Source organism: Eubalaena glacialis, chromosome 2 (assembly GCF_028564815.1).
Source record: "Eubalaena glacialis isolate mEubGla1 chromosome 2, mEubGla1.1.hap2.+ XY, whole genome shotgun sequence".
Classification (NCBI taxonomy): Eukaryota; Metazoa; Chordata; class Mammalia; order Artiodactyla; family Balaenidae; genus Eubalaena; species Eubalaena glacialis.
The window spans coordinates 107,595,606-107,616,467 of record NC_083717.1 but is presented as its reverse complement, the minus strand read 5'-3'; the positions used below and the strand labels follow the sequence as shown (position 1 = coordinate 107,616,467).

Genomic DNA, 20,862 nt, shown 5'->3' with positions numbered 1-20,862 from the left:
GTAGGGCTAGTGACTGCCATAATGGTCAATATAGCTGTACTGTACTGGGTCCACAGTTATCACCTGTAATTCCTTTCCAGATTGCATCTCTATCCTCACGTGTTTATTGCACAGGACCCTAGCCTGATGATTAGAACAGGTGAGGGACCTTTCTTGTTGGGCTGTTTCTGGCCTGCCCATGCCCTAAGGATGGATTGCTGTTTATCCTTGCCATGCAGCTGAGCATGTTTATATCTCCCAAGGGCTATTCTCTGCCCAGAAATGCCCTGTGTGGGTGTGGCATCAGGTTGGGGTTCCATCCAAGTTGTTTCAAGAATTGCTGACACTGCCGGGTACAGCTCTCTCCCCCAAAGCTCAGGGTGTGGTCATTAACTTCCTTCTCCAGCGGAATTGGGAAAGGCAGTATCATTCCTTGTTGTGAGTGAAACATCCACTTCTTATGCAACAGTGAGGAACGAAAAGGATACGACTGGTGTGATCTTTGGTTCAAACGAACTGAACCATTTCCCTCTTCCTTTTTGTGGGTCAATCCAAATCCTATCCACAGTTATAGTTTTCAGTTACTGGATAATTCCAGATAGGAGCCCCAGTTGCAGGTGATCCTCAACCTCCATGTTTGGAAAAGGAGAGCTTTATTCCTACTGTATCCTCTAGTTACCAATTTCAACAGGGGTCCCCAACCCCTGGGCCAGTCTGTGGCCTGTTAGGAACCGGGCCGCACAGCAGGAGGTGAGCGGCGGGTGAGTGAGCGAAGCTTCATCTGCCGCTCCCCATCGCCTGCATTACCGCCTGAACCACCGCCGCCCCCCCTCGCCCCAGTGTGTAGAAAAATTGTCTTCCATGAAACCGGTCCCTGGTGCCGAAAAGGTTGGGGACCACTGAATTACAAGATTTGATAGAGCCTCATAGCAAAATATATATCAGGGTCATCCATAGTGCTTTGAAAAAGTAAAGATGCCTAACCATAATCTTGGAGATTCTAATTCATAAGACCTGGGCTGGGATCTGGGGATCTGATTTTTTAGGGAGCCCCAGAACTGGTTCATATACACAGCCATGGGTAAGAGGATTCAAGGAAAACAAACTTGACACAGAAGCAATCAGTTTTAATTTTTTAGCCATGTTTGTAAAAGAATTCACTTTCAGTACATGGGTAACACCCAAGCCCTTTCCCATTATATCCAGTTGTATTACAAGTTCCTTTAGTTCTGTTACCAAAAGTTTTCATTGTTTCTTAAGGGAGGCTACCAAGTAAATTCTGATGTTCTCAAGGTATCTTGTCCTGGAAATGGTATCATTTCTCAGGATTTAAAAATAACTTGGCTGAACTAAAGGTGGAGAAGCCAAGTCTCTGCTACTTTTCCTAGTCTCCTGGGCACAGCTGTGGAGTCTTGGCATTGTGCCCATGCCCTAAAAATTTAAATATGGCAATATGAAAACCAAACCTTAAGAACCTAGAGCAGCTCTCCTACTTCCCACCATGGACTCAGCAATAAGAAGAGCAGACAGCTGTACTCTAGTTAATAGCTGCTTTGTTCCTTCATAGCACACTGGGCAGAGGGTAAAGAGCCCTCTGTCATCTTCAGCTGCCCCTGTTCTTTTCCTCAAACTCCAGGATGAGACCTTTAATGTGGGACAATTTCTGATGCAGGTACTCACAGCGGCGCTTTTCTTCCCTGTAACCTGGGTACCGCTGCAGAGAAAAAGCATCCATGTCAAAAAAAAAGTCAATTCTGCCTTTTTGCTACCATTCCCAGGCCTGGTCTTACCTTCCTGAACTTTTTATATTCCTGGACTATCTTTTCTTCCAGCATCTGAAACAGAAAATGTTAGCACCAAGTTTAACCTTAAGAAAAAAGCTCCAGTTCTCTTAGGGAGTGAAGGAACTTCCCTTCTCATTCTACCAAATTATACAGACTAATTTTTCCCTCAAAACTGGCTTGCTTGTCACGTTGGTCGTTGAACAAACAGGATTATGGGCAGTTAGCCAGGAGTTTACGGCCAGTAGAGCTCAGGAGCCAGCCTGGGCCCATCCAGCCCTTACCTTGTGTTCTGGAGTTCCTCGCTGAGCGCTCTTCATCTCTGCTCCCAGCTCTCTGAACCTTTGGCTTGCAGCCCCAACACGGGCATGCAGGGTGCGGTATTCAGCATAATCTGTCTCAAAGTCCTGCTTGTAAGCATGGTGCTGTTCTGCACTGTGGATGGCCCTGTATTGCCTGCCAGGAGCAGAGTATTGTCACCTTCAATATCATTGCCCCCCAAAGCTTCCAGCTCCCAGGAAGTTTACCTTAATATCTCATATGCACAAGGCTTGATAAAATTGGAAATGGAAGGGGACTCACAGGAGGTAATCTGGTACCTCTTCAGGGCTTGGGGATTCAGAGTCTAGGAAGGAAGCAAGACATGAAGGTGATGATAGGCTTTTTTTCCCCCACTATGGCAGTTTCACCCTCCCATTAACTCACCTGCTTGAACTGAGGGACTGTGCACCAGCCTGGGGCTAATGTCTTCATCTTTATCTTCTTGCTCCCAATCTTCTCCCTCCTGTAGCTCCTGACTAGGCAGCCCTTGTAGGGGACTTGGAGCTAGAGACAGAGCTCTGAGCCTCTTTTCTTTTAGTTTTACAGTAGCTGCAGGTGCTGGACGTTTCTGTTGGAGAAAATATCTTGGTCACATGAACAGTAAGCCAGAAGCCTCCTATTCTGTCCTTCTCTTAAAAATTACTTCCATATAATGAGCTCTGGGACCATGAAAATGATAAGGTCCCAATTTTTAAATTTTAGCCTCATTGGACACAACTCTCTTTGAAAAACACTTGGTATTACAACTTACCTTGTCCACGTGTTTCTGGCTAGCAGAGGAAGGCAGTACCTGATCAGGCTCTCTGTTTGGAAGATGGGTCTGGTTCCTAGGATATTTGAAGAGGGAATGGGAGAGAAGCCAAGGGTAGGGCTAGATCCCTTTTTACAGCATTTAGGGTGGAGATTAGAGAAGACAATACCAGGGCTTCCCAGATTAGTCCCACCCTGCCCCCAAGTACCTCACTTCCCACTGCGCCATGTGTTCCCTCAAGGATCCTGGGAGTAACTGTCCTTGGCTGCTTGCCAGTGGATCTGGCACCTGGCAGGGAAAGTGGTAGGGGCACATGGCTCCCTAGGCTTCAGGCTTTGCCCCACCTTATCCCAACACCCTGCAGTTTCTGGCCTTACCTCTTCTAGTGCCATCTGTGGCTGTGAAATTGTGTCTCCTGCAGAATAGTGTCCCATGTTCTGCCAGCTCTCGTGATCTCTGGCATCTTCAGTCAGGTTGTGACCCTGAACTGAAGATGGGGCTGGGATAGAATCCATGGCTGCCCAAATAGTGAGGCGCTCCCTGAGTGGACCCAGGCAGTGGAGGCGGTTAGGCCCAGATCTGGAAAGAGGTGGTTTAAAACAAAAAACAAACAAAAAACAAACAAAAAACAGGAAGGTGGAGAACTTTGAAGCACCTCTGGATATCCCCTTCCCGGACTTTGCACAAACTCTTTCTTACCTGCTACCTATTCCCCTTACCTGCCTAAATGTTGGCACACAAGGTCCAAGCCACCACCAGGGCCCTCCTGGCCACACTGAGACACTATGAAGGAAAAGAGGCAGGACCAGCCAGGACCTGGGAGCCTCAAATACTGTGGGTGAAAGGAGACCGTAAGCTCTATGAAAGTCAGTTCCTCCTACTATCAATGCCACTCCTCCCTGAGCCAGCCTAAGCCTGAAGATGGGTCCCACGGGGCTTATTAGCACACCAGGTGCAGCTGGGCCTGAGTTCCTCAGGAGGCTAAGACGGCACAGTCTCTTCAACCGCAGCCTCTTGGGACCACAACCCAGCAGCCCCTCGCCCCATTTGGGGTTCAATTCTCGAAACTTCCTCAGACCTTGACTGCCCTCAGCCTCCCGCCCTGACGGTGCCTTTCTGGAGCCCATGTCTGTTCTCCCTGCACTCCACCTCCACACACCCCAGGCCCGCGCTTACCCCTCGGTTGCCTTGGAAAGCAATCACTGGCCGAACCTGCGGGGAGAGCACAGACTTGAGCTAAGAGCAGGTGAAGCAGCGTCCCGGATCCGGCGTCGGGTGCCCGGGGTGGGGGTGGGGTGGGGGTGGGGTGGGGGGACCTGCCTCGCAGGCTTCACTTGGAGAGGTGGGGAGGCCGGAGACTGAGGATGCTGCTTCCCATCCCCAGGCCCCTTCGGCAGGGTCGCCGGCTGAGGCCCTACTTCCCGAGGGGTAGGGGATGGAGAGGATGGGGCCCGGGCCGGCCGTACCTGTTGCCGCTGACACTCTTGCAGCGCCCGCAGCGCCGCGTCGTTGAGCCTGAGCAGCAGGAGGCTGGTCCGGGCAGCGGTGGTGAAGCAGAGCCGGAGCTTCCCACTCAGAAGCTCCTGGGGTCCCTCCATGGCTGCGAGGTTCAGAGCAAATAGGACGGGAGCCACAGACCAGGGCCACTACCACCTCCGCTGTGCAGGGCTAGGCTGGCACACCCGGTAGCCCAGGTAGGCCCCGCCCCCCGCCGGGACCCCACCCCCAGCCAGCCCCACCTCTGGGATTTCCCGCTCGCGTGGGCGGCGCTTCGCTCTCCCCCAGATGTTAGCACCGACCCCAGCGGTTTATTCTTGGATTGGCATGCGCTTTTTGGGCTTTCGGAAGGTGCTCTCCCAGTTCCGGGGAGAAAGTCTGCAGCCAGCTTCAGACCTCTCACCAGTCCCCAGTCCTGCCTCAGTTTTTCCACCTAACCTGAACACTTGAGAGTTTCGGTCTCTAAGTGAAGCTGAACCTGCAACCCCTCGAGGGTTTTAGACGCAGAGGGGCGGGAGACAGCAACAGCGACTGGTTGCTGGGCGGGCCCAGCCCATCACGCCAAGAGCCCCAAGGGACCGGAGGCTGGCGGACCCGAAGGGGGATTCCCGACGCCAACACCTGGCCTAGCGCTTTTGCTTTTCCCTGCCGTACGTACTGCGGCGAACCCGAAGCCGGTTTCTAACTATGAATGGAGAGAAAATCAGGCCCCGTTTTTGGCAGCAGTGAAGCTTGGCTGTCGCAAGCAGATGGGCATCGATGGGCAGAGATGGGGGCCGTGGTTGGTGGCAGGAAAGTTGCAGGGCAGAGGAGAGGGAGAACTCAGTCCCAGGTCTCCCTTCCTGGCCTATACACCTGAGATTGGTGGACACTGGTGTGAAAGGGAGCAGGCTCACTCCCTCAGGAGGACCAAGAGGTGCCATGAAGTTTCCAGACATTCTGGAGGTCCAGATCCTGGTGCAGTGAGACCCCAGGACCAATCTCATGTCGGCCCTTGGTGTCTCCACTTGTCCCTGTTTGGGTATGTCTCCCAAGAGCCCTGGTGTTGTTCTCTTTCCTAGCTAGGATACCTCTGCTAAATCCCTGGACGGGCATAATCCCAGATGACCTTAATGCCCTTCACCCTAAATCAAATTATCTATACATTTGTCAAAACTCATCAAATTGCACACTTAAAATGTATCTATTTTAATGTCTGTAGATTATACCTCAATAAAGTTGATTTTTATTTTTTGGCCACACCCCGCGGCTTCTGAGATCTTAGTTCCCCCACCAGGGATTGAACCCAGGCCACAGCAATGAAAGCACCAAATCCTAACCACTGGAGCTCCAGGGAACTCCCTAAATTTGACTTTTTAAAAAAAATTAGTTAATTAATTTTTGGCTGCATTGGGTCTTCTTGCTTCACGTGGGCTTTCTCTAGTTGCGGGGAGAGGGGGCTACTCTTCGTTGGTGTGCGTGGGCTTCTCATTGCGGTGGCTTCTCTTGTTGCGGAGCACAGGCTCTAGGCGCACGGGCTTTAGCAGCTGCGGCAGGCAGGCTCAGCAGCTGTGGCTCGTGGGCTCCAGAGTGCAGGCTCAGCAGTTGAGGCACACGGGCCCAGTTGGTCCGCAGCATGTGGGATCCTCCTGGACCAGGGCTCAAACCCTTGTCCCCTGCATTGGCAGGTGGATTCTTTTTTTTTTTTTTTTTGGCAGGTGGATTCTTAACCACTGTGCCACCAGGGAAGCCCCATGGTTGGGTTTTCAATTTAGTATTTATTTGTCTTTATGGAAGTTATATATGTACATATAAGTTCCATACAAGACATAATGGAAAATATTTATCCCTTATTCCTTTCTGCTTTCTACTGCTTAAAGGAAGTTAAAACTCTTTTAACTGTTTCTTCTGGCATTTATTGCTTTTTCCAAGTATAATGCTATTTCTGGCTTTTTAAGTGTCAGATATTAGCCATTGGTTTCTATCTTAAAAATGAGCACTTTAACTCTCCCATCCTCTCCATATATATGCATGTACTTTCTCTCTTCATCCTCCTAGTGTAGTAATGTTACTTTTGTTAGATCAATAATGAATGTTTACATTTTATGAGTGTGTAAATATTTACAAGCTGTGACACAGTGCACTGTTTACATTTCCTTTCTTGTATGTTTCCCCCTTGATATTAATAATTATCCCTTTTTTGGTTTGTTTACTTAGTTGTGTATGTACTTATTATTTTTTTTTTGTACTTATTTTTAAAAATTATTTAATTTATTTTATTTTTGGCTGCTTTGGGTCTTCGTTGCTGAGCGCGGGCTTTCTCTAGTTGCGGAGAGTGGGGGCTACTCTTCATTGCAGTGCGCGGGCTTCTCGTTGCAGTGGCTTCTCGTTGCAGAGCATGGGCTCTAGGCACATGGGCTTCAGTAGTTGTGGCACATGGGCTCAGTAGTTGTGGCTTGCAGGCTCTAGAGCGCAGGCTCAGTAATTGTGGCTCACGGGCCCAGCTGCTCTGCGGCATGTGGGATCTTCCGGGACCAGGGCTCGAACCCGTGTCCCCTGCATTGGCAGGCGAATTCTTAACCACTGCACCACCAGGGAAGCCCCTGTATGTACTTATTATCAATTAATTTTTTTTATATCAATTAATTCTAATATGCTCCTCTAGAAGTGGAAATTTCCTCCTCATATATTCAAATATAATCAGTTATATTATCAATTTTATCAGTTATAAAACTTATCAGTTTTATAAATTTCCATTTTTTTCCTTAGATATATACCTCCAGACCCTTTCATTCTCCTGTTCCACTCTGAAATAGTTGCTTCTCTAAGCCTGCTGCAAAGTTATCATCCTGGGGTCTCCCTTCAAACAGCCTGGGGATTTCCTTATCTCCTATATTGGATGCCCTTTTTTCCTGAATTCTACTACTTTTTTCCTTGACTTACCCCCTCATTTTGGTGGAGTACATCTCCAATAGCTTCCTGGAAAGGGTGCATGGTAGATAAGTCCTTTGAAACTGTGTGTCTTTATTCTATTCTACTTAATTGATAGCTTGGCTGGGTAAACAAAATTTGGTTGTTATTTTTCTTCAGATATTTGATGACATCACTCACTGTCTTTTGGATTCCAGTGTTGCTGCTGACAAGTCTGAAGTCATTCTGATTCTTCATCCTTTGTATGTGACCTATTTTGTATCTCAGAAACCTTTAGGATCTTCTCTTTGACTCCAGTGTTCTAGTATGTTGTGGCATCGATCTTTTCTTATTCTTTGTGCTGGGCACTCAGTGGGCCCCCTCTCATTCTTTCCTCTCATTCTGAAACTCATATAATACAGATGTTGGACCTCCTGAACTGATTGCCTAATTTAAAAATTTTTTCCTCTCCATCACTATCTTTTTGCCCAATTTTCTTGACTATTTCTTCAAGTTTTATCTTCCAATGCTTTTATCGTATTTTTAATTTCCAAGAGTTCTTTATTATTCTCTGAATGTTTGTTTTTTATAGCTCCCCTGTTTTTGTTCAATATCCTCTTCATTTCTAAGGGTACTAATTATAGTCCCCCTCCCACTTTCTTTTGTTTCTGGAATTGTTTCTGATCCTCTAAGACCTTATTTTCTGTTTCTGTTTTGTTTTGGCCTATTTTTATGTTAAAAGTGTTTTCTCCAGTGCTTGCTGATCCTCAGCTATCTACTCATCTCTACAAGCAAGGCACTAAAATCTGACTAGAAGCTTAATATGCATGGAGAGGGCTGGTTGCACTTTAAGATAATCTTACTGGATCATTTCATTATGTGATCCCTGTAATTTCTCTAATTATTCAAGCTTTTTCCCATCTCAGGGCCTTGGCATATGCTATTTCTATTGTCTGTGTATTGCTTAAAATGTATCTGGCAGAAGTTACAGAAATCTGACTCAAGGCAGCTTACACAAAAAACAAATACGTATGGTGGTTCTCATAGCAGGAAGCTCAGAGAGAGAACAAATATTACAGTTGATGTATTCAGTGGCCCAAGAGCATCATCAAGGACCAAGTTTCCTCCTGCCACTCACTTTGCTTCAACCTAAGGCTTGTCCTTCAAGGTCATAGAAGCCAAAAGCAGTAAGAGTTATGTGAATCCTTATTCAAGTCAGTGGGAGAGAGCACTGTCTGTCTCCACAATGGAACAAAAGTCCTTCCCTTTGGTCTGATAAGGCCAATTTAGGTCATATGCTAACTCCTAAACCTATAACTGTCACAAGGTGAATATCATGCATGGTTTAGGCAATCCTGAGCCAGTAATGCTAAGAGTGATGAGTTTACTTTGATTGACTTAGCCATTCAGGACCACTCTTGGAATATAGGGAGGGAAAGAATTTCCTAAAACTGTATTGCTCTTCTTTGTTAAAGGAGGGATGTTAGAAATGTTTGGAATTCAACTGCACTGCTGGAGCCTTCTTCTACTTTTCCTACAGGCCTCAGTTTAAAACTCACCACAGGGAATTCCCTGGTGGTCCAGTGGTTAGGACTCCATGCTATCACTGCCAAGGGCCTGGGTTTGATCCCTGGTCGGGGAACTAAGATCCCATGAGCTGCGTTGCGTGGCCAGAACGAAAAAAGTCACCACAGAAGTGGGTCTCTCCCATTATTCTTTGTCCTTGCAATTTTGTTTTTCTTTTAACACTTAACACAAGTTGTAACTTCATACTGTTTGGTTTGGCTACTTGTGAATTGTAAGTCTCCTCCACTAAAGTGTTAACTTCATGAGGTCAGAGACCATGTCAGTTTTGTTCACCACTGTATACCCACTACCTAGAAGTGTCTGGCACTTAATAGGTGTATGCTTAATATTTGATGAAGAACCCAGAAATCAATAGTATCTTCCTCTCTAACTGAATACCCAAAATATATTTTGAAGCTGCACACTTTTGCCATTTCTGCTGCCACCATGTTGGTCCAAGTGGCTATCTTCTGTTCCCTGATGTAATGGACATCTTTTGTTTGATCTGTCTAGCATCCTCCTTTTCTGGGGAACAAACTCCCTTTCTTTGATAAACCTGTTCCTTCCCCATACTATCCATATGGTTCTGGTGGGGGCTGCTCTCATTATATCCTGCCCCACACCACCTCCTCACCACAAAGGTAGGCACCTAAACCATCAGAGCCCTGTCCTGGGGTTTTAAAAACTAAATTTAAAGGAAGAGACTCAGACCCTCTCTCTTGGACACACTGTGATATGTGAGGGCAGGGACCATTGGTGGCCATTTCCTATCATGTCAAGGGATCTGGATCTGAGAAAATAAAGCAAAGAGATGGGGAGGCATCCCCCTGTCATCGGTTTTAGTCATTCACACCCCAGCCCATGCCCCAGTTTGGTTATGTAAGCCAACAAATTCCCCCTTTTGCCCAAATTGGTCTGAACTGCATTTCAATTATCTGTTACCCAATTAGGCCTAGCATCCTGGATGTCTGTGATAGCCTCCTGACTGGTCTCCCCATTTCCATTTACCTGCTCTAATCCACTTTCCTTCCACGGAGTGATCTCTTCAAAATTTACATCTTGCTGCTGAAGAGCAGGGACTGGGTTAAACTCTCAGCCCCACACTTTATTACCTGTGCTTCCTTGGGAAAGTTATTGAACCTGCCTGTGCCAAAGTTTCTAAATAGGTAGAAAGGGAATAATGACACCTCAAAAGGTCATTGTAAGGCCCAAATAAGAAAAGTAAACTTAATATACTTAATAAGCGCTCAATGTTAGCGAGTAGTGGTATTAGCAGTAGTGACTCAGATCATATCACTACCCTCCCTTCTTCCTGACCTAGTTTCATACCATGCTCACTAGGCATTAGTGACTCTCCTACTACCTACCTATCCAGCCTGTTACCTATCCACTAACCTTGTGGCTCCTGATGGGATGGCCTGAGGGAGCAGGACCTTAGGGCCTTCACACATGCTGTTTCCTCTCCTAAAATGTTCTCCCCCGCCTCCCCCCACCCCGTGCCCTGGCTAAATCCTCCTCCTTTTGTCTCAGCTCAGTTATCACTTGCTTCACTTCCCTAATCAAAGTTAGGGTCTACAGATATACTCCCTTCACAGAACGAGCAGTAGTACGATTTCTTACCAGGAGAGATAGAAAAATTGTTCACAGATAGTCTTTATTCAGATTAAACTGACATCTATTTTGATGTATAGGTGCTTATGCTGTGTGCCCTGTTAACTCTTTTGAATATCATCCTTGTGTAAAATCTGTTCATTTCTTTCAAAGCAATTATCACAATTGATTTGCATATATATATATATACACACACACACACAGAAATACCTATATATGTATTATATATATAGAGAGAGCTGTTTCTTCTTCTCTACACTATATGTTCCATGAGTATGGCGATATACATGTTCTGTTCATCACTGTATACCTAATGACTAATACAGTAGTTGGTACATTGTTGGTGCATAACACAATGAATATTTGTTGAAAGAATGAGTGATTTCTTTGGCAATTCCTGGAAAAGTTAGACTGGAGGGAGGTGTGGCAACCAGCCTAGGTTCTGTTAGGATTGGAAGTAGACTCTTGAGCATGGGGGTAGAGTGGGGTGAGTTAATAAGAGGAAACTGGTTACAGGGTTTTTCCACTCTCTCACCCACCTGAGCAGCTGGAGTTGATAAAGAGGTAGCAGGTGCCAAAAGGGAACTTGCTTCCTCATCCTGCACTATTTCACTCATCCCTGGCTAGCTCAGTTTTCTCCATGGGGCTGGTTCTATAGTCTCTCTATATGCAAGGGGACCCATTGGAACCTGGGGGCTAGGAAGCCAGATAGTCCAAATTCTTTTTGTGAACTGTGGTCAGTCTGTTGCTATAGGTCTGCAGATGCTGTCCCCACCCTTGAAGTCCAGTTTCCTCATCTTCTCACTTTATATGTGGGGTCCCTAAATCCTGCCTCACCTCCTTCTCTCAGAGCCTTGGGTCCCTAACTCTCAACCTCGTGCTAAATTAAAGTGGAGGTATTTTCTCTGCCCTCTGGCTGTTGGCCAGTGGCCACAGTTCTTCACCACATGGGCCTCTCCTCCTGACATGGCAGCTGGCTCTCCCTGAGCCAGTGATCCAAGACAGAAAGGAAAGCAGAAGCTGCAATGTCTTTTAGCATCAGAAGTGATATACCATCACTTCTGCCATATTCTATTGGTCACATAGACCAACCCTGATTTAGTGTGGGAGACGATTACACAAGGATGTGAATACCAGAAGGGAGGGATCATTAGGGGCCATTTCAGAGACTGGCTACTACTCAGGAGTTAGAGGAATTTGGAGAAGGAAGAGGAGGTTTTAGGACTTGCCGAAGGGAGATGGAGAGGACATTAACCAAGTGCCTATTATGGGCCAAGTCCTTTATATTAAGTTATCTATATTAATCTTTTCCACAACACTAAGGGGTAGATATTATTCCCATTTTTCATATAAAGGAATTGAAGCATGGAAAAAATGATTGTCCAAAATCAAATCCAGTAAGTGGCAGAGTCAGAATTTGCACATTGTTATGTGTGCCACCAATGTTGATCTATTACATTTGGTATGTACCAAAGGGTGGGATATATGCTACTGGTGATATAAGAAGTAATTTTAATAGTATAGAGACATAGCAGTAAGTAACACTGCAAGTATAAAAATTAAATGCTTTTCAATATTCTGATGACGTCAAGAAAAAGCTTCAGTTTGGAAGACTTATGCCTTATTACCTCTATAACACTTGTTAATTTCTCTCTCTGAGAAAGAGAGGGCAGGCCCCAGGTTCAGTAGCTTTGACAGTGATGTTATTTTGGTAGAATTTAATAATATATTTCCTTTCCATTGTATTTCCTTTTATAGTTACTTTCTCTTTGTGGGCAGGTGATACTGATTTAAAATTTACTAAAGGAATATGAAGTTTGGGTTATATCCTTCATTTGAAACTGATACAGGGAGTTCCCTCGTGGTTTAGTGGTTAGGATTTGGTGTTTTCACTGCGGAGGCCCAGGTTCAATCCCTGGTGGGGGAACTGAGATCCCCACAAGCCACACAGCACAGCCAAAAAAAAAAAAAAAAACCAACCCTGGTAAAAATTTTTAAAGTAATAAATAGTAGTAGTTCAAGTGATACCTGGGTATGGCAAAAATTGTGAGGATGGTAGTGAATGAGGTTTATTGTCTTCCCTCAGCTCTATGTTGAGAAAGAAGCCAGTCTTAAGTGCCAGCCTCAGCTTGGTTCTGATGTGGGCACTAGCTGAAGAGAATCAGAAGTTAAAATTTACAACCAGTCCTTTCCTGTGAGATTTCCTAAGCATTTCTCCTTTATCCTGTGAATTCCTTGGGACTGGTGGGGAGTCTTGTACACAGATTAGTGAAACTGGGAATGAGAGCGATTTTAGTGGGAAATCTAAGCTTCCCGCCCTATTCAATTACGAATTACAAACCAGGTGTGGTTGGTGGAGATGGTGGAGATAGTACAGTACAGTGGGGAAATGCCAGAGGGAGAAATGGACATAGCATGTGGATTTTCCAATCTCTTAGTCCCTGATCCAACTCCATAGTCCGTGATTTTGGGGTCCTCCAATACTTCCAAGCTACATATTTGAAGCTTCTATGGGGTTATGAACAGGACCAAAGTTTTAGGACATATGGGATGTGGATGCGAATTTCTATACTGGAGGAGTTTGGGACGGGGGAACAATGTGGTTAGAAAGCGATTTCTGAAGTTGCGTTTGTACACGATTTTACATAGTATGCAAACTCAAGTGTCCAAACAGGTGGTTGGTTGGGGGGGGGGGAATCCTAGGTAACAGGGGCAAGTTTAGTCCCAGAGTCTTGGTAACAGAGCACCGGCCGGACCATTTCAGCCCCCACGAACCCCCAGCCCTCTGTTCCCCCTACGTTCCCTCTTAGTGAGTCTGTCCGTGTCCCAAACCGTCCCCATATGCGGGCACTCTGCCAGGTCACGTGCCCAAACCCGCGGGAGCGCCACATCGCCACCCGCACCCCTTCCCCCACCCCACTCTGCCCACGTGACCTGGCCTACTTTCTCCCCTCCCGACCTAACGGCTTGCTCGGAAAGCCCCGCCCCACGCAGCGCGCTCGGCCTGCGAACCTCCGCCCCTTATCCGCCCGACCTCCAGCGTGGCTCGCGGACCCCACGTGTTTCTTCCTGTCCAATGGGAATCGGCTCCCGGGCTCGAAGGGGCGGGGAGGAAAAGACAACTTCGTTACGCTTCGAGAAAGGGGCGGGGTCTGCAACGTCGTACTGAACGAGGGGACGCAACGGAGGCAGGCCGGAGCCGCTGCCGTCGCCATGACCCGTGAGCACTGAGACCCCCTCCTCTTGCCCTTTTCTCCTTTTCCATCCTAAACACGACTGCCGAACCTCGGCATTGACCTCGTCTTGGCTACCCCAACGAGACCTTTCTCTAGGAGCGCTGTTTAGCGACCCTCACACTTGGAGCCCGGAAATCGACCCTTTGCCCACCGAGACACTTCTTGAGAACCTCCCCACCTCGTCAGGCAAAGGCCCTCCCCGACGCTCTGCGGTGTGGGAAGAAACCCTGCGCTCCTGTGATAGACCCAGAGCCCCCCATTCCAGATCCCTGCCCATCCCCCACAGAGACCCAGACTGTCTACACATAACCGCCACCCCCTGTCTGGGCCCTCATGCTGCCCCGAAATTTGAAGCACGCTTCTAGCAGGCTCCTCAGGACCGTCCTCCGTCCACTCCCCACTTGACCTGCCCCGTGGCAGCTCCCCCCTCCGCCCAATCTGCAGCCTAGGCCCCGAAAAGGGCCGGTGTCGGCGCCCCGGCAATGAAGTGTTGGACCCTACGAGTGTCCGGTGAGGGGAGAGGGTCGCCGGTGTGTGGCCAGAAAGGCCCTCGCGTCTCACCTTTTATCTTCTTTCTCTAGGCGGTAACCAGCGCGAGCTCGCCCGCCAGAAGAATATGAAAAAGCAGAGCGACTCGGTTAAGGGAAAGCGCCGAGATGACGGGCTTTCTGCTGCCGCCCGCAAGCAGAGGTAGCCCCAGGGAGGGGAGGGGAGGGGTGGGGTGAGACCTGGGTTTAGACCAAGGGTTGTACCTGGAAAGAGAGTTAGCTCAGAGCTTACATCTGGACTAGGCGTGAGGGGCAGAGTGCATTGTTTCCTCTAGGGTTTTATTCCTCTCACCCTCTAAATTGTTAGCTCACAGCCTTATAGGAAGGGACTGGGGCGGGTGCTGCCCTCTGTCTGATTTCTGAGTGCCCCCGGGTCTGACCTTAAGGGCAAGGGCAGGGAGCTTCACATTTCAAATGCAGTAGTGGTTATGACAGCCCAGTACTTTTGGCCCTCCTTGCTGTTCATTTGTTCTCCCTTCTCCCAGCCTTCTCACTGGTGTTGCTGGGTGTGGTACTCAGCGCGGAATAGCCTTGGGCCTGTGTGGCCAGACTTCTGACCCCTTGGGCAATAGCCAGATAGAGACTGATTGCCTTTTGAGCCTCAGCTCTCTTCCTCTTGTTCTCCTAGGGTGGGAATACAGCAGCCACATGCTGAATTTTGTCCCATCCACTTCCATCTTATCCTTTGTGCCCTTCATCCCCCTGCATCTTGTCCTTTTTGCCCTCTGGTACCTCCCAGTGCCCCATCATCTCTACCCCCAGGGACTCGGAGATCATGCAGCAGAAGCAGAAAAAGGCAAACGAGAAGAAGGAGGAACCCAAGTAGCTTTGTGGCTTCGTGTCCAACCCTCTTGCCCTTCGCCTGTGTGCCTGGAGCCAGTCCCACCACGCTCGCGTTTTCTCCTGTAGTGCTCACAGGTCCCAGCACCGATGGCATTCCCTTTGCCCTGAGTCTGCAGCGAGTCCCTTTTGTGCTTCCTTCCCCTCAGGTAGCCTCTCTGCCCCTGGGCCACTCCTGGGGGTGAGGGGGTTACCCCTTCCCAGTGTTTTTTATTCCTGTGGGGCTCACCCCAAAGTATTAAAAGTAGCTTTGTAATTCCTTGAGCGCCTGGTTTGACTGGGGATTTGGGGGGATGGGGATGGAGGAATGGCTGCCCTTTCCCACCAAGAGGGGAGAGAACTTCAGACTCTGAAAGGATGTGGATATGTAGACTAAGTGAAACATCACAGGAAAAAATTCTTTTTTGTACTGCAACAAACAGGTATTCTGGGTATGTGGTAGAGAAATCCTCTAAGAGCCTTAGGGACTTCTTTTCTGTGATTTTTTTTTTGTCCCCCACTCAGACCCTGAACATCATCCTACGGATGGAGTTGAGGTCCTAAGAAGGAAGGCTGCAAGACCTAAATTTATGCCCCTCTTCCTCATCCTTCCTCAGTTTGTTTGCCTGCTTGGAAGTTGGCCCAGATCCTGCTGCTCACTGACTTCCCATGGTTAGCTGCTCTCAAGTGGTCACGTTCTCTTCTGTTCTGTCATTCCTCATGTGAGGGTGGTTTTTGTCGTCCCATTTCCTTTGACCCCAACATCAGGATTAAAACCTAGGGTAATCTCTGTGCTCCTTTCTTCCTGTGTCCTGGTTTGTTCTAGGGTTCTGGGCTTCTTAAATTCCTGTACCCAGGGCTGAATTCCTTATTTTCCTTTTTATCTCCAAGGGCAGAGCCAAGTAAGTCTTCAGTCCCTGTTGGTCTTTCCCTGCCCCCATCTCCACCATGAGAGCCAGGAAGGAGCTGGTGCTGCACTGTCTGCTGGTTCCTGAGCTGCTGACTTGGGAGTCAGGCTCTTGAGCTGGGGTGAATACGTAACGGTAGCTCCAGCGAGTCAGATACTCTGCCCAGGGCATTAGGGTGTGTATGGCCACTTTTTTCAAGTCAGACATACTACTGACTTCAGTCTAAAGGGAGGTAACTACCCATTATGTCCTTGAGGTATTTGTTGGGCTGGACAGCTCCTGTGAGTCAAGACTAGGGGTACAACTTGAAGGGAACCCCAGTTTGTTAAAAGTACCTAGACTGGATATTTGTTATCTGGCAATACTGACGCGATGACAGTGTCGCCTGAAGAGGAGGCTGGGGATCTTGGGTTGGGGACCAACAGAATGGTGCCAGTAGCAAGCCCCAGATAGAGGAGTACACAGGCCCAGCATGAGGCAACCTTGACCCAGAAGGTAGTCCAGCTACCTGTGGTGAAAGTCTTTTCCAGTTCCGCTCCCTCATAGCTGTGGAACCAAAGTCTCTGGTTAGAGAATCTGCAGGGCCTGGACTTTTAGATCTGTCCTACCGCCCCACTGAAGAGTATGGTATATGGTAGACCCAGTGTGTGTCCTGAGAACTCAGGCCTGGCTTTGAATTGCTCTTTCCCTAAAACAACTAGGTTTTCAGAAGAGTGTCCCAGGCCCGCCTCCATCCTACCTGAACCAGTTGGTGAGGGTAACCATGACATAGAGTGATGCAAGGAAGAAGACGAAGTGGAAGCCAGAATAGCTATAGGAGAGCTGCTGGGCTTGCACTGGAGGAGCTGGAGCTGTCTCTTGGTTAGCTGGCCTGGCAGCCCCACCTCTTTGCGCTGGAGAGAGGAAAGGACTGCTGGCAGCAGTGCTGCTGAAACACCTCTTCCCTCCTCCCCCATCTTCTTTTGTGACGGCACTTGAGGGCTCTTTGGCACTCTGCAGAAATCTACACTTACGGATCCTCACTTGACACTCACCTTCCTCTGGCTCCACTGTTTCAGGGCAGCAGAAACAGAGTGAGGGCTTTTGTAAAACAAAAGGCAGCATGTTTTGGAATGACTTTAAAAAGAATGTCTGGGTAACAGTATAGGAAACTCCTCTTCTTTGAAAAGATTGGTGTGGTGTAAAAATGGAGGCACACCTGGGTTCAAATTCTAGCCTCAGTATACAACTGGCTATGGGAACTTTGGTAAGATGTTTAACCTCTGTGCCTCAATTTCTCCATTTGTAAAATGGAGCAAATACCTACCTCACAGGGTTGTTGTGAGGATTAAATTAAATGAGATTATGTATGTAAAGTATCTAGCACAGTACCTAGCACATTGTGGGTACTCAATAAAAGGTAATAGCAGCTAGAATCTGAGCATTCTGGGTAGAGGTTGATAGGATTTGTGTGTGTCTGTGACTATGTGTGAGGGGGGAGGGGTATTGGGGATATTGAGCTCTCCATCCTCACCTGGATCTCACAGCTGTAAACCTTGACAATCCACAAGGGCCCAAATACCTCAGCAAGGTAGGAAGCCTCATTGCTGAGAAGGAAGAGTTGGTTCTCAAGCTGGTCCAGTCAAATAGCAGGAGGATTGCCTGAGGGCATTTACTGCTAGCTGGTTGGTCCATATTAGTAACTCTCAGGAGGGTACTGCGCTCCTGGAGCCCTTTTCCGCCAGAGATTTAGAAATGTTTTCATGTGAGGGCCCTGAAGTCTTTATACATTTAAAAATTCTCAAGTCATTTCCCCTACCCCCTTCATCTCATACAGATCATCTGACAAGTGCTATTCTTAGAAGTTGTTTTTGTTCATGGGGAGCTTTCCTCTTATCTTGCTCTAAAGTTTAAATAAACCGTGGTCCCAGACAGTCTCCTGACCATCGATCGTTCCCTGTCCTTTTGAGCATCCTCCCTTTTCTCACACCTTTCCCTTGACACCTTTATGCATCAAGCAAAAAGCACACAAGCATACATGATGCCAGCACTCAACACTGCCAGAGAAGTATCTGGTGTTTGGGGTTCCATTTTACTCAGGCCAGGCAGGCACAGAGTGTGATTCTGTCCTTGAAGGATTACTGAGAAGGGGCAACAGAAGAGAAAGGTGGTAAGAACAAAGAGTTAGGTATTTGGCAGGAGCAAAAAAGGTTTTAGCATGGGGAAATCCATGTCCTGTCCTTACCACTCTCTGGAGGACGGCTGGACAGCGCAGAGAATGTCAGGTACATGATAGAGCAGCTAATGACAGAGGCTTGTAGAAGGCCAGAGTGGAGCTGCTCTGGGGAGAATGGGAATCCTTGCTTTAGCCTACAGGGTAGTAATTTCCTTTACTTCTACCCTCACTTGTACTTCTGTCCCCCCACCCTTTGGGGGAAGCAGAGAATTGACTGAGGTAGGGAGGCTAATGAAATTTGCTATACTAAAGGTCCCCAAAATCTGGAATGTTGCAAGGCATGTATCCACTGAGGCGGATGCAGGGAGCGATGGAGAGGAAGGAGAGGAGACCACAGCAACAAAAGTGCAGACTAAGCAGCATCTTGTTGAGCAGGCAGCCATCTGGGTGTGTGTAGTAGTGGAACAGAAGCACAGCTGCTACACCTGCCATGCTGTAGAATCCTAGGGTGGTCAGCAGCACAGCTAGGAACCAGGGGCAGTCTTGGGCTGCACCTGTTTGCCTAGGGGTGGGAGATAGGCAATGGCTTGAGGCTCCAACTCTTCTTTTTACCCATTATCAACTATTCCCCCTCTTCCAGAAGACTGGTGAGACTTACCCATCCCACCTGGCCCACAGTCATTTCACATTCCTGAGCTTTTCGATACTGCTTAGTGGGAAGCTCTGGGACCATCAACCTGTCATGTCCTTTGCCCAACCCAACGGGGTCTAGTAATGTCAGACTTCTCAGGAAGCCTTTAGGGTTATGTCCTCCTTACCAGTTCTTGTTCCAGGAATGGGCAAAGGCTGTAATAAGCACCAACTGCAGCAGGATGAATGTGAAGCCTCTACAGATGCCAATGTAATGCCAGGCTGCAAGTGAGGCACCAGTGGGAAAATGTAGCTGATCATATCATTACTCCTGGTCCTCTTCCTACCCTCTTTTTTTCTTAGAAAATCTTTTAGCTTACTTCTGCTGATCAGGATGAGATGGAAGGTACCTGGGAAGAGATGCTCATCAGGCATGCAGAAGGCAACAGCACAGAGACCTAGCAGGAACAGCAGCTTGAGGAGCCAGAAGGTGGTTAAGAGGGAAAGAGAAAACCAGACTCAGAAAAAAAGGCAAAGGAGAGTGAACAGTGCCAATGGAGGAAGGCAAAGGAGAAAGCAGAACTATAGGAAGGGAGAGAAGAGACAACTAAGTATAGGAAGGGAGGAACCAGTCCCATGTGAGAGGGGCTGGAGATAGGCCCATCACAGCCCATTCCAAATTCTGACTTTCAGATACCTAAATAAAAACATCCGGACAATGTTTTAGAGTTGACAAAAGATTTGCATATAGTAACCCCACTGTTATCTCCATTTCAGAAACCAGAATGTCAAAGAGGATAAGTGGCTTGTGGTCACACAGCAAGTATAGTGGAAGCAGGGACTTAAACCTGTTTTCTGTCTTTTTACAGTGCTATTACTTCATCTTGGAATTTCCTTTACTCAGCTTATGTCTACTTCCCTCCTCATCCCCTCCCCACCCAAAGAATACACACACACCTCTTATGCAGCTGTGCTCTCGGGCTGGTGGGGGAGTGGAGGTCGACCAACAGCACAGCCTGCAGCAGGTGGAAGGTGGCAGTTCCTGCACATACTCGGTATACAGCCCCAGAGCCGCTGAGCACTGGGCAGTGAGAGTGGCCAAACAGATGGGCACAAAGCCCTGAGGGCATCTGGATCTGGAGGGAAGGTACATGTGAGAAATGGCTGGGCAAGTCATCATGCATAGAGAAGTACCTTCTTCTTATGGGTATGTCCGCTCATTTGTCCCCTTCCAACCTGAATCTCTTGTTTATCTCAGGGTTTCTCCTTTTATCCTGTCCTGCTGCACCCCAACCTCCTCCCACTTACCCCATGTGCCTTGCCCCAGACTCTTTCCACTACCATCCTTGACAGCAGGAGGCAGCAGACTGCTGAGGTCCCCACATGGAGGAGGATGTAGAACAGGCGGCTACAAGGAGACTCCGTGAGAGGGGGCCACCTAGGATGGCAGCAGCAGGTACAGGGAGCAGGCCCACAGCAGAACACCTGAGGGTAGAGCAGATGCAGGGCAGCAAGGTGATTTGCTGAGGAAAGGCTTACATTAATGTACATGTGAGGTTAACCCAAGAGGCTGAATTCCAAAATTTCCCCCTCCCTTCTCTTCTCTCCTTTCACTCAGGAATTCTCAGACTGTCCGGTTCCAAGCTATTTAGGATTGCCTTCCACTGACATCAAGTAGAGCTTTCATCATAAGAGCTTAACTGCAGGCTTGAGCAGAACTTTCTAAAAGCCTAAGTCACATCTGGCCTCTAATCTTTCCCAGGATCTAAACATCCAGTACCGGGTACATGGGAGGAGAGGTTTAGTGATCAGTAGTCTTAGAGGCAAAGAAGCAGAAGGGCCTCAGAAGTGAAAGGAAGGCCTATCATCTTTATCAGCTCCCATGGGTTTTCCTCCCCAGCTTCAGCCACCATTCCCTTCCACTTTTTCAGATAGCGCTTGCTCCAGGGAGCTCTCTGCCCAAGTACCCTCTCACCTGATAGAAGGGAAGACTCACTATGACACTGCAGACTCCACTGCATTGCTGTGCCAGGCGGAGGGAGGTGCTGGGGCTTGTGACCGCCTTTGCACCCACCATCCTTATCCCAGGGATTAGGCCCAGGTCCACCAGATGGAAGGCAGATGAGAAAGTAGTAGCTTTCTTTTGTCCTCAGCCCATTGGACTCCTGCTG

The 20,862-nt window shown here is 48.1% G+C and overlaps 3 protein-coding genes across 7 annotated transcripts; 1 reads left to right on the top strand and 2 right to left on the bottom strand.

The window, feature by feature from the left end:
- Positions 1–1,106: 1,106 nt before the first annotated feature.
- Positions 1,107–14,321, bottom strand: ELL3 (elongation factor for RNA polymerase II 3). Of its 2 annotated transcripts, XM_061180358.1 has the most exons (12): positions 14,193–14,321; positions 4,299–4,432; positions 4,009–4,044; positions 3,552–3,664; positions 3,210–3,411; positions 3,041–3,120; positions 2,833–2,908; positions 2,466–2,649; positions 2,343–2,385; positions 2,045–2,216; positions 1,770–1,814; positions 1,107–1,693 (listed from the first exon to the last, which is right to left on the bottom strand). In XM_061180358.1, the coding sequence occupies exons 2-12, from the start codon at positions 4,428–4,430 to the stop codon at positions 1,583–1,585; spliced, it is 1,194 nt and encodes a 397-aa protein (XP_061036341.1). In that variant the 5' UTR covers positions 4,431–4,432; positions 14,193–14,321; the 3' UTR covers positions 1,107–1,582. The 2 variants fall into 2 exon arrangements, with proteins under 2 accessions (XP_061036341.1, XP_061036340.1); XM_061180357.1 differs by lacking the exon at positions 14,193–14,321 and having other exon boundaries at positions 4,299–4,502.
- Positions 13,512–17,702, top strand: SERF2 (small EDRK-rich factor 2). Of its 4 annotated transcripts, XM_061180360.1 has the most exons (5): positions 13,512–13,615; positions 14,213–14,321; positions 14,919–15,168; positions 15,524–15,670; positions 16,608–17,702. In XM_061180360.1, exons 1-4 carry the CDS (start codon positions 13,609–13,611, stop codon positions 15,560–15,562), a joined length of 405 nt encoding a protein of 134 aa, XP_061036343.1. In that variant the 5' UTR covers positions 13,512–13,608; the 3' UTR covers positions 15,563–15,670; positions 16,608–17,702. The 4 variants fall into 4 exon arrangements, with proteins under 4 accessions (XP_061036343.1, XP_061036342.1, XP_061036344.1 ...); XM_061180359.1 differs by lacking the exon at positions 16,608–17,702 and having other exon boundaries at positions 15,524–15,792; XM_061180362.1 differs by lacking the exon at positions 16,608–17,702 and having other exon boundaries at positions 13,513–13,615; positions 14,942–15,168; positions 15,524–15,792.
- On the bottom strand, positions 16,232–20,769 carry SERINC4 (serine incorporator 4). The gene is given in 13 exon segments (XM_061181451.1): positions 16,232–16,351; positions 16,353–16,452; positions 16,646–16,799; positions 16,941–16,986; positions 17,420–17,493; positions 17,901–18,026; positions 18,131–18,226; positions 18,412–18,623; positions 18,880–18,973; positions 19,102–19,184; positions 19,652–19,827; positions 20,000–20,176; positions 20,667–20,769. Coding segments are annotated over 13 exon segments (1,560 nt in total). The 5' UTR covers position 20,769.
- Positions 20,770–20,862: the final 93 nt, after the last annotated feature.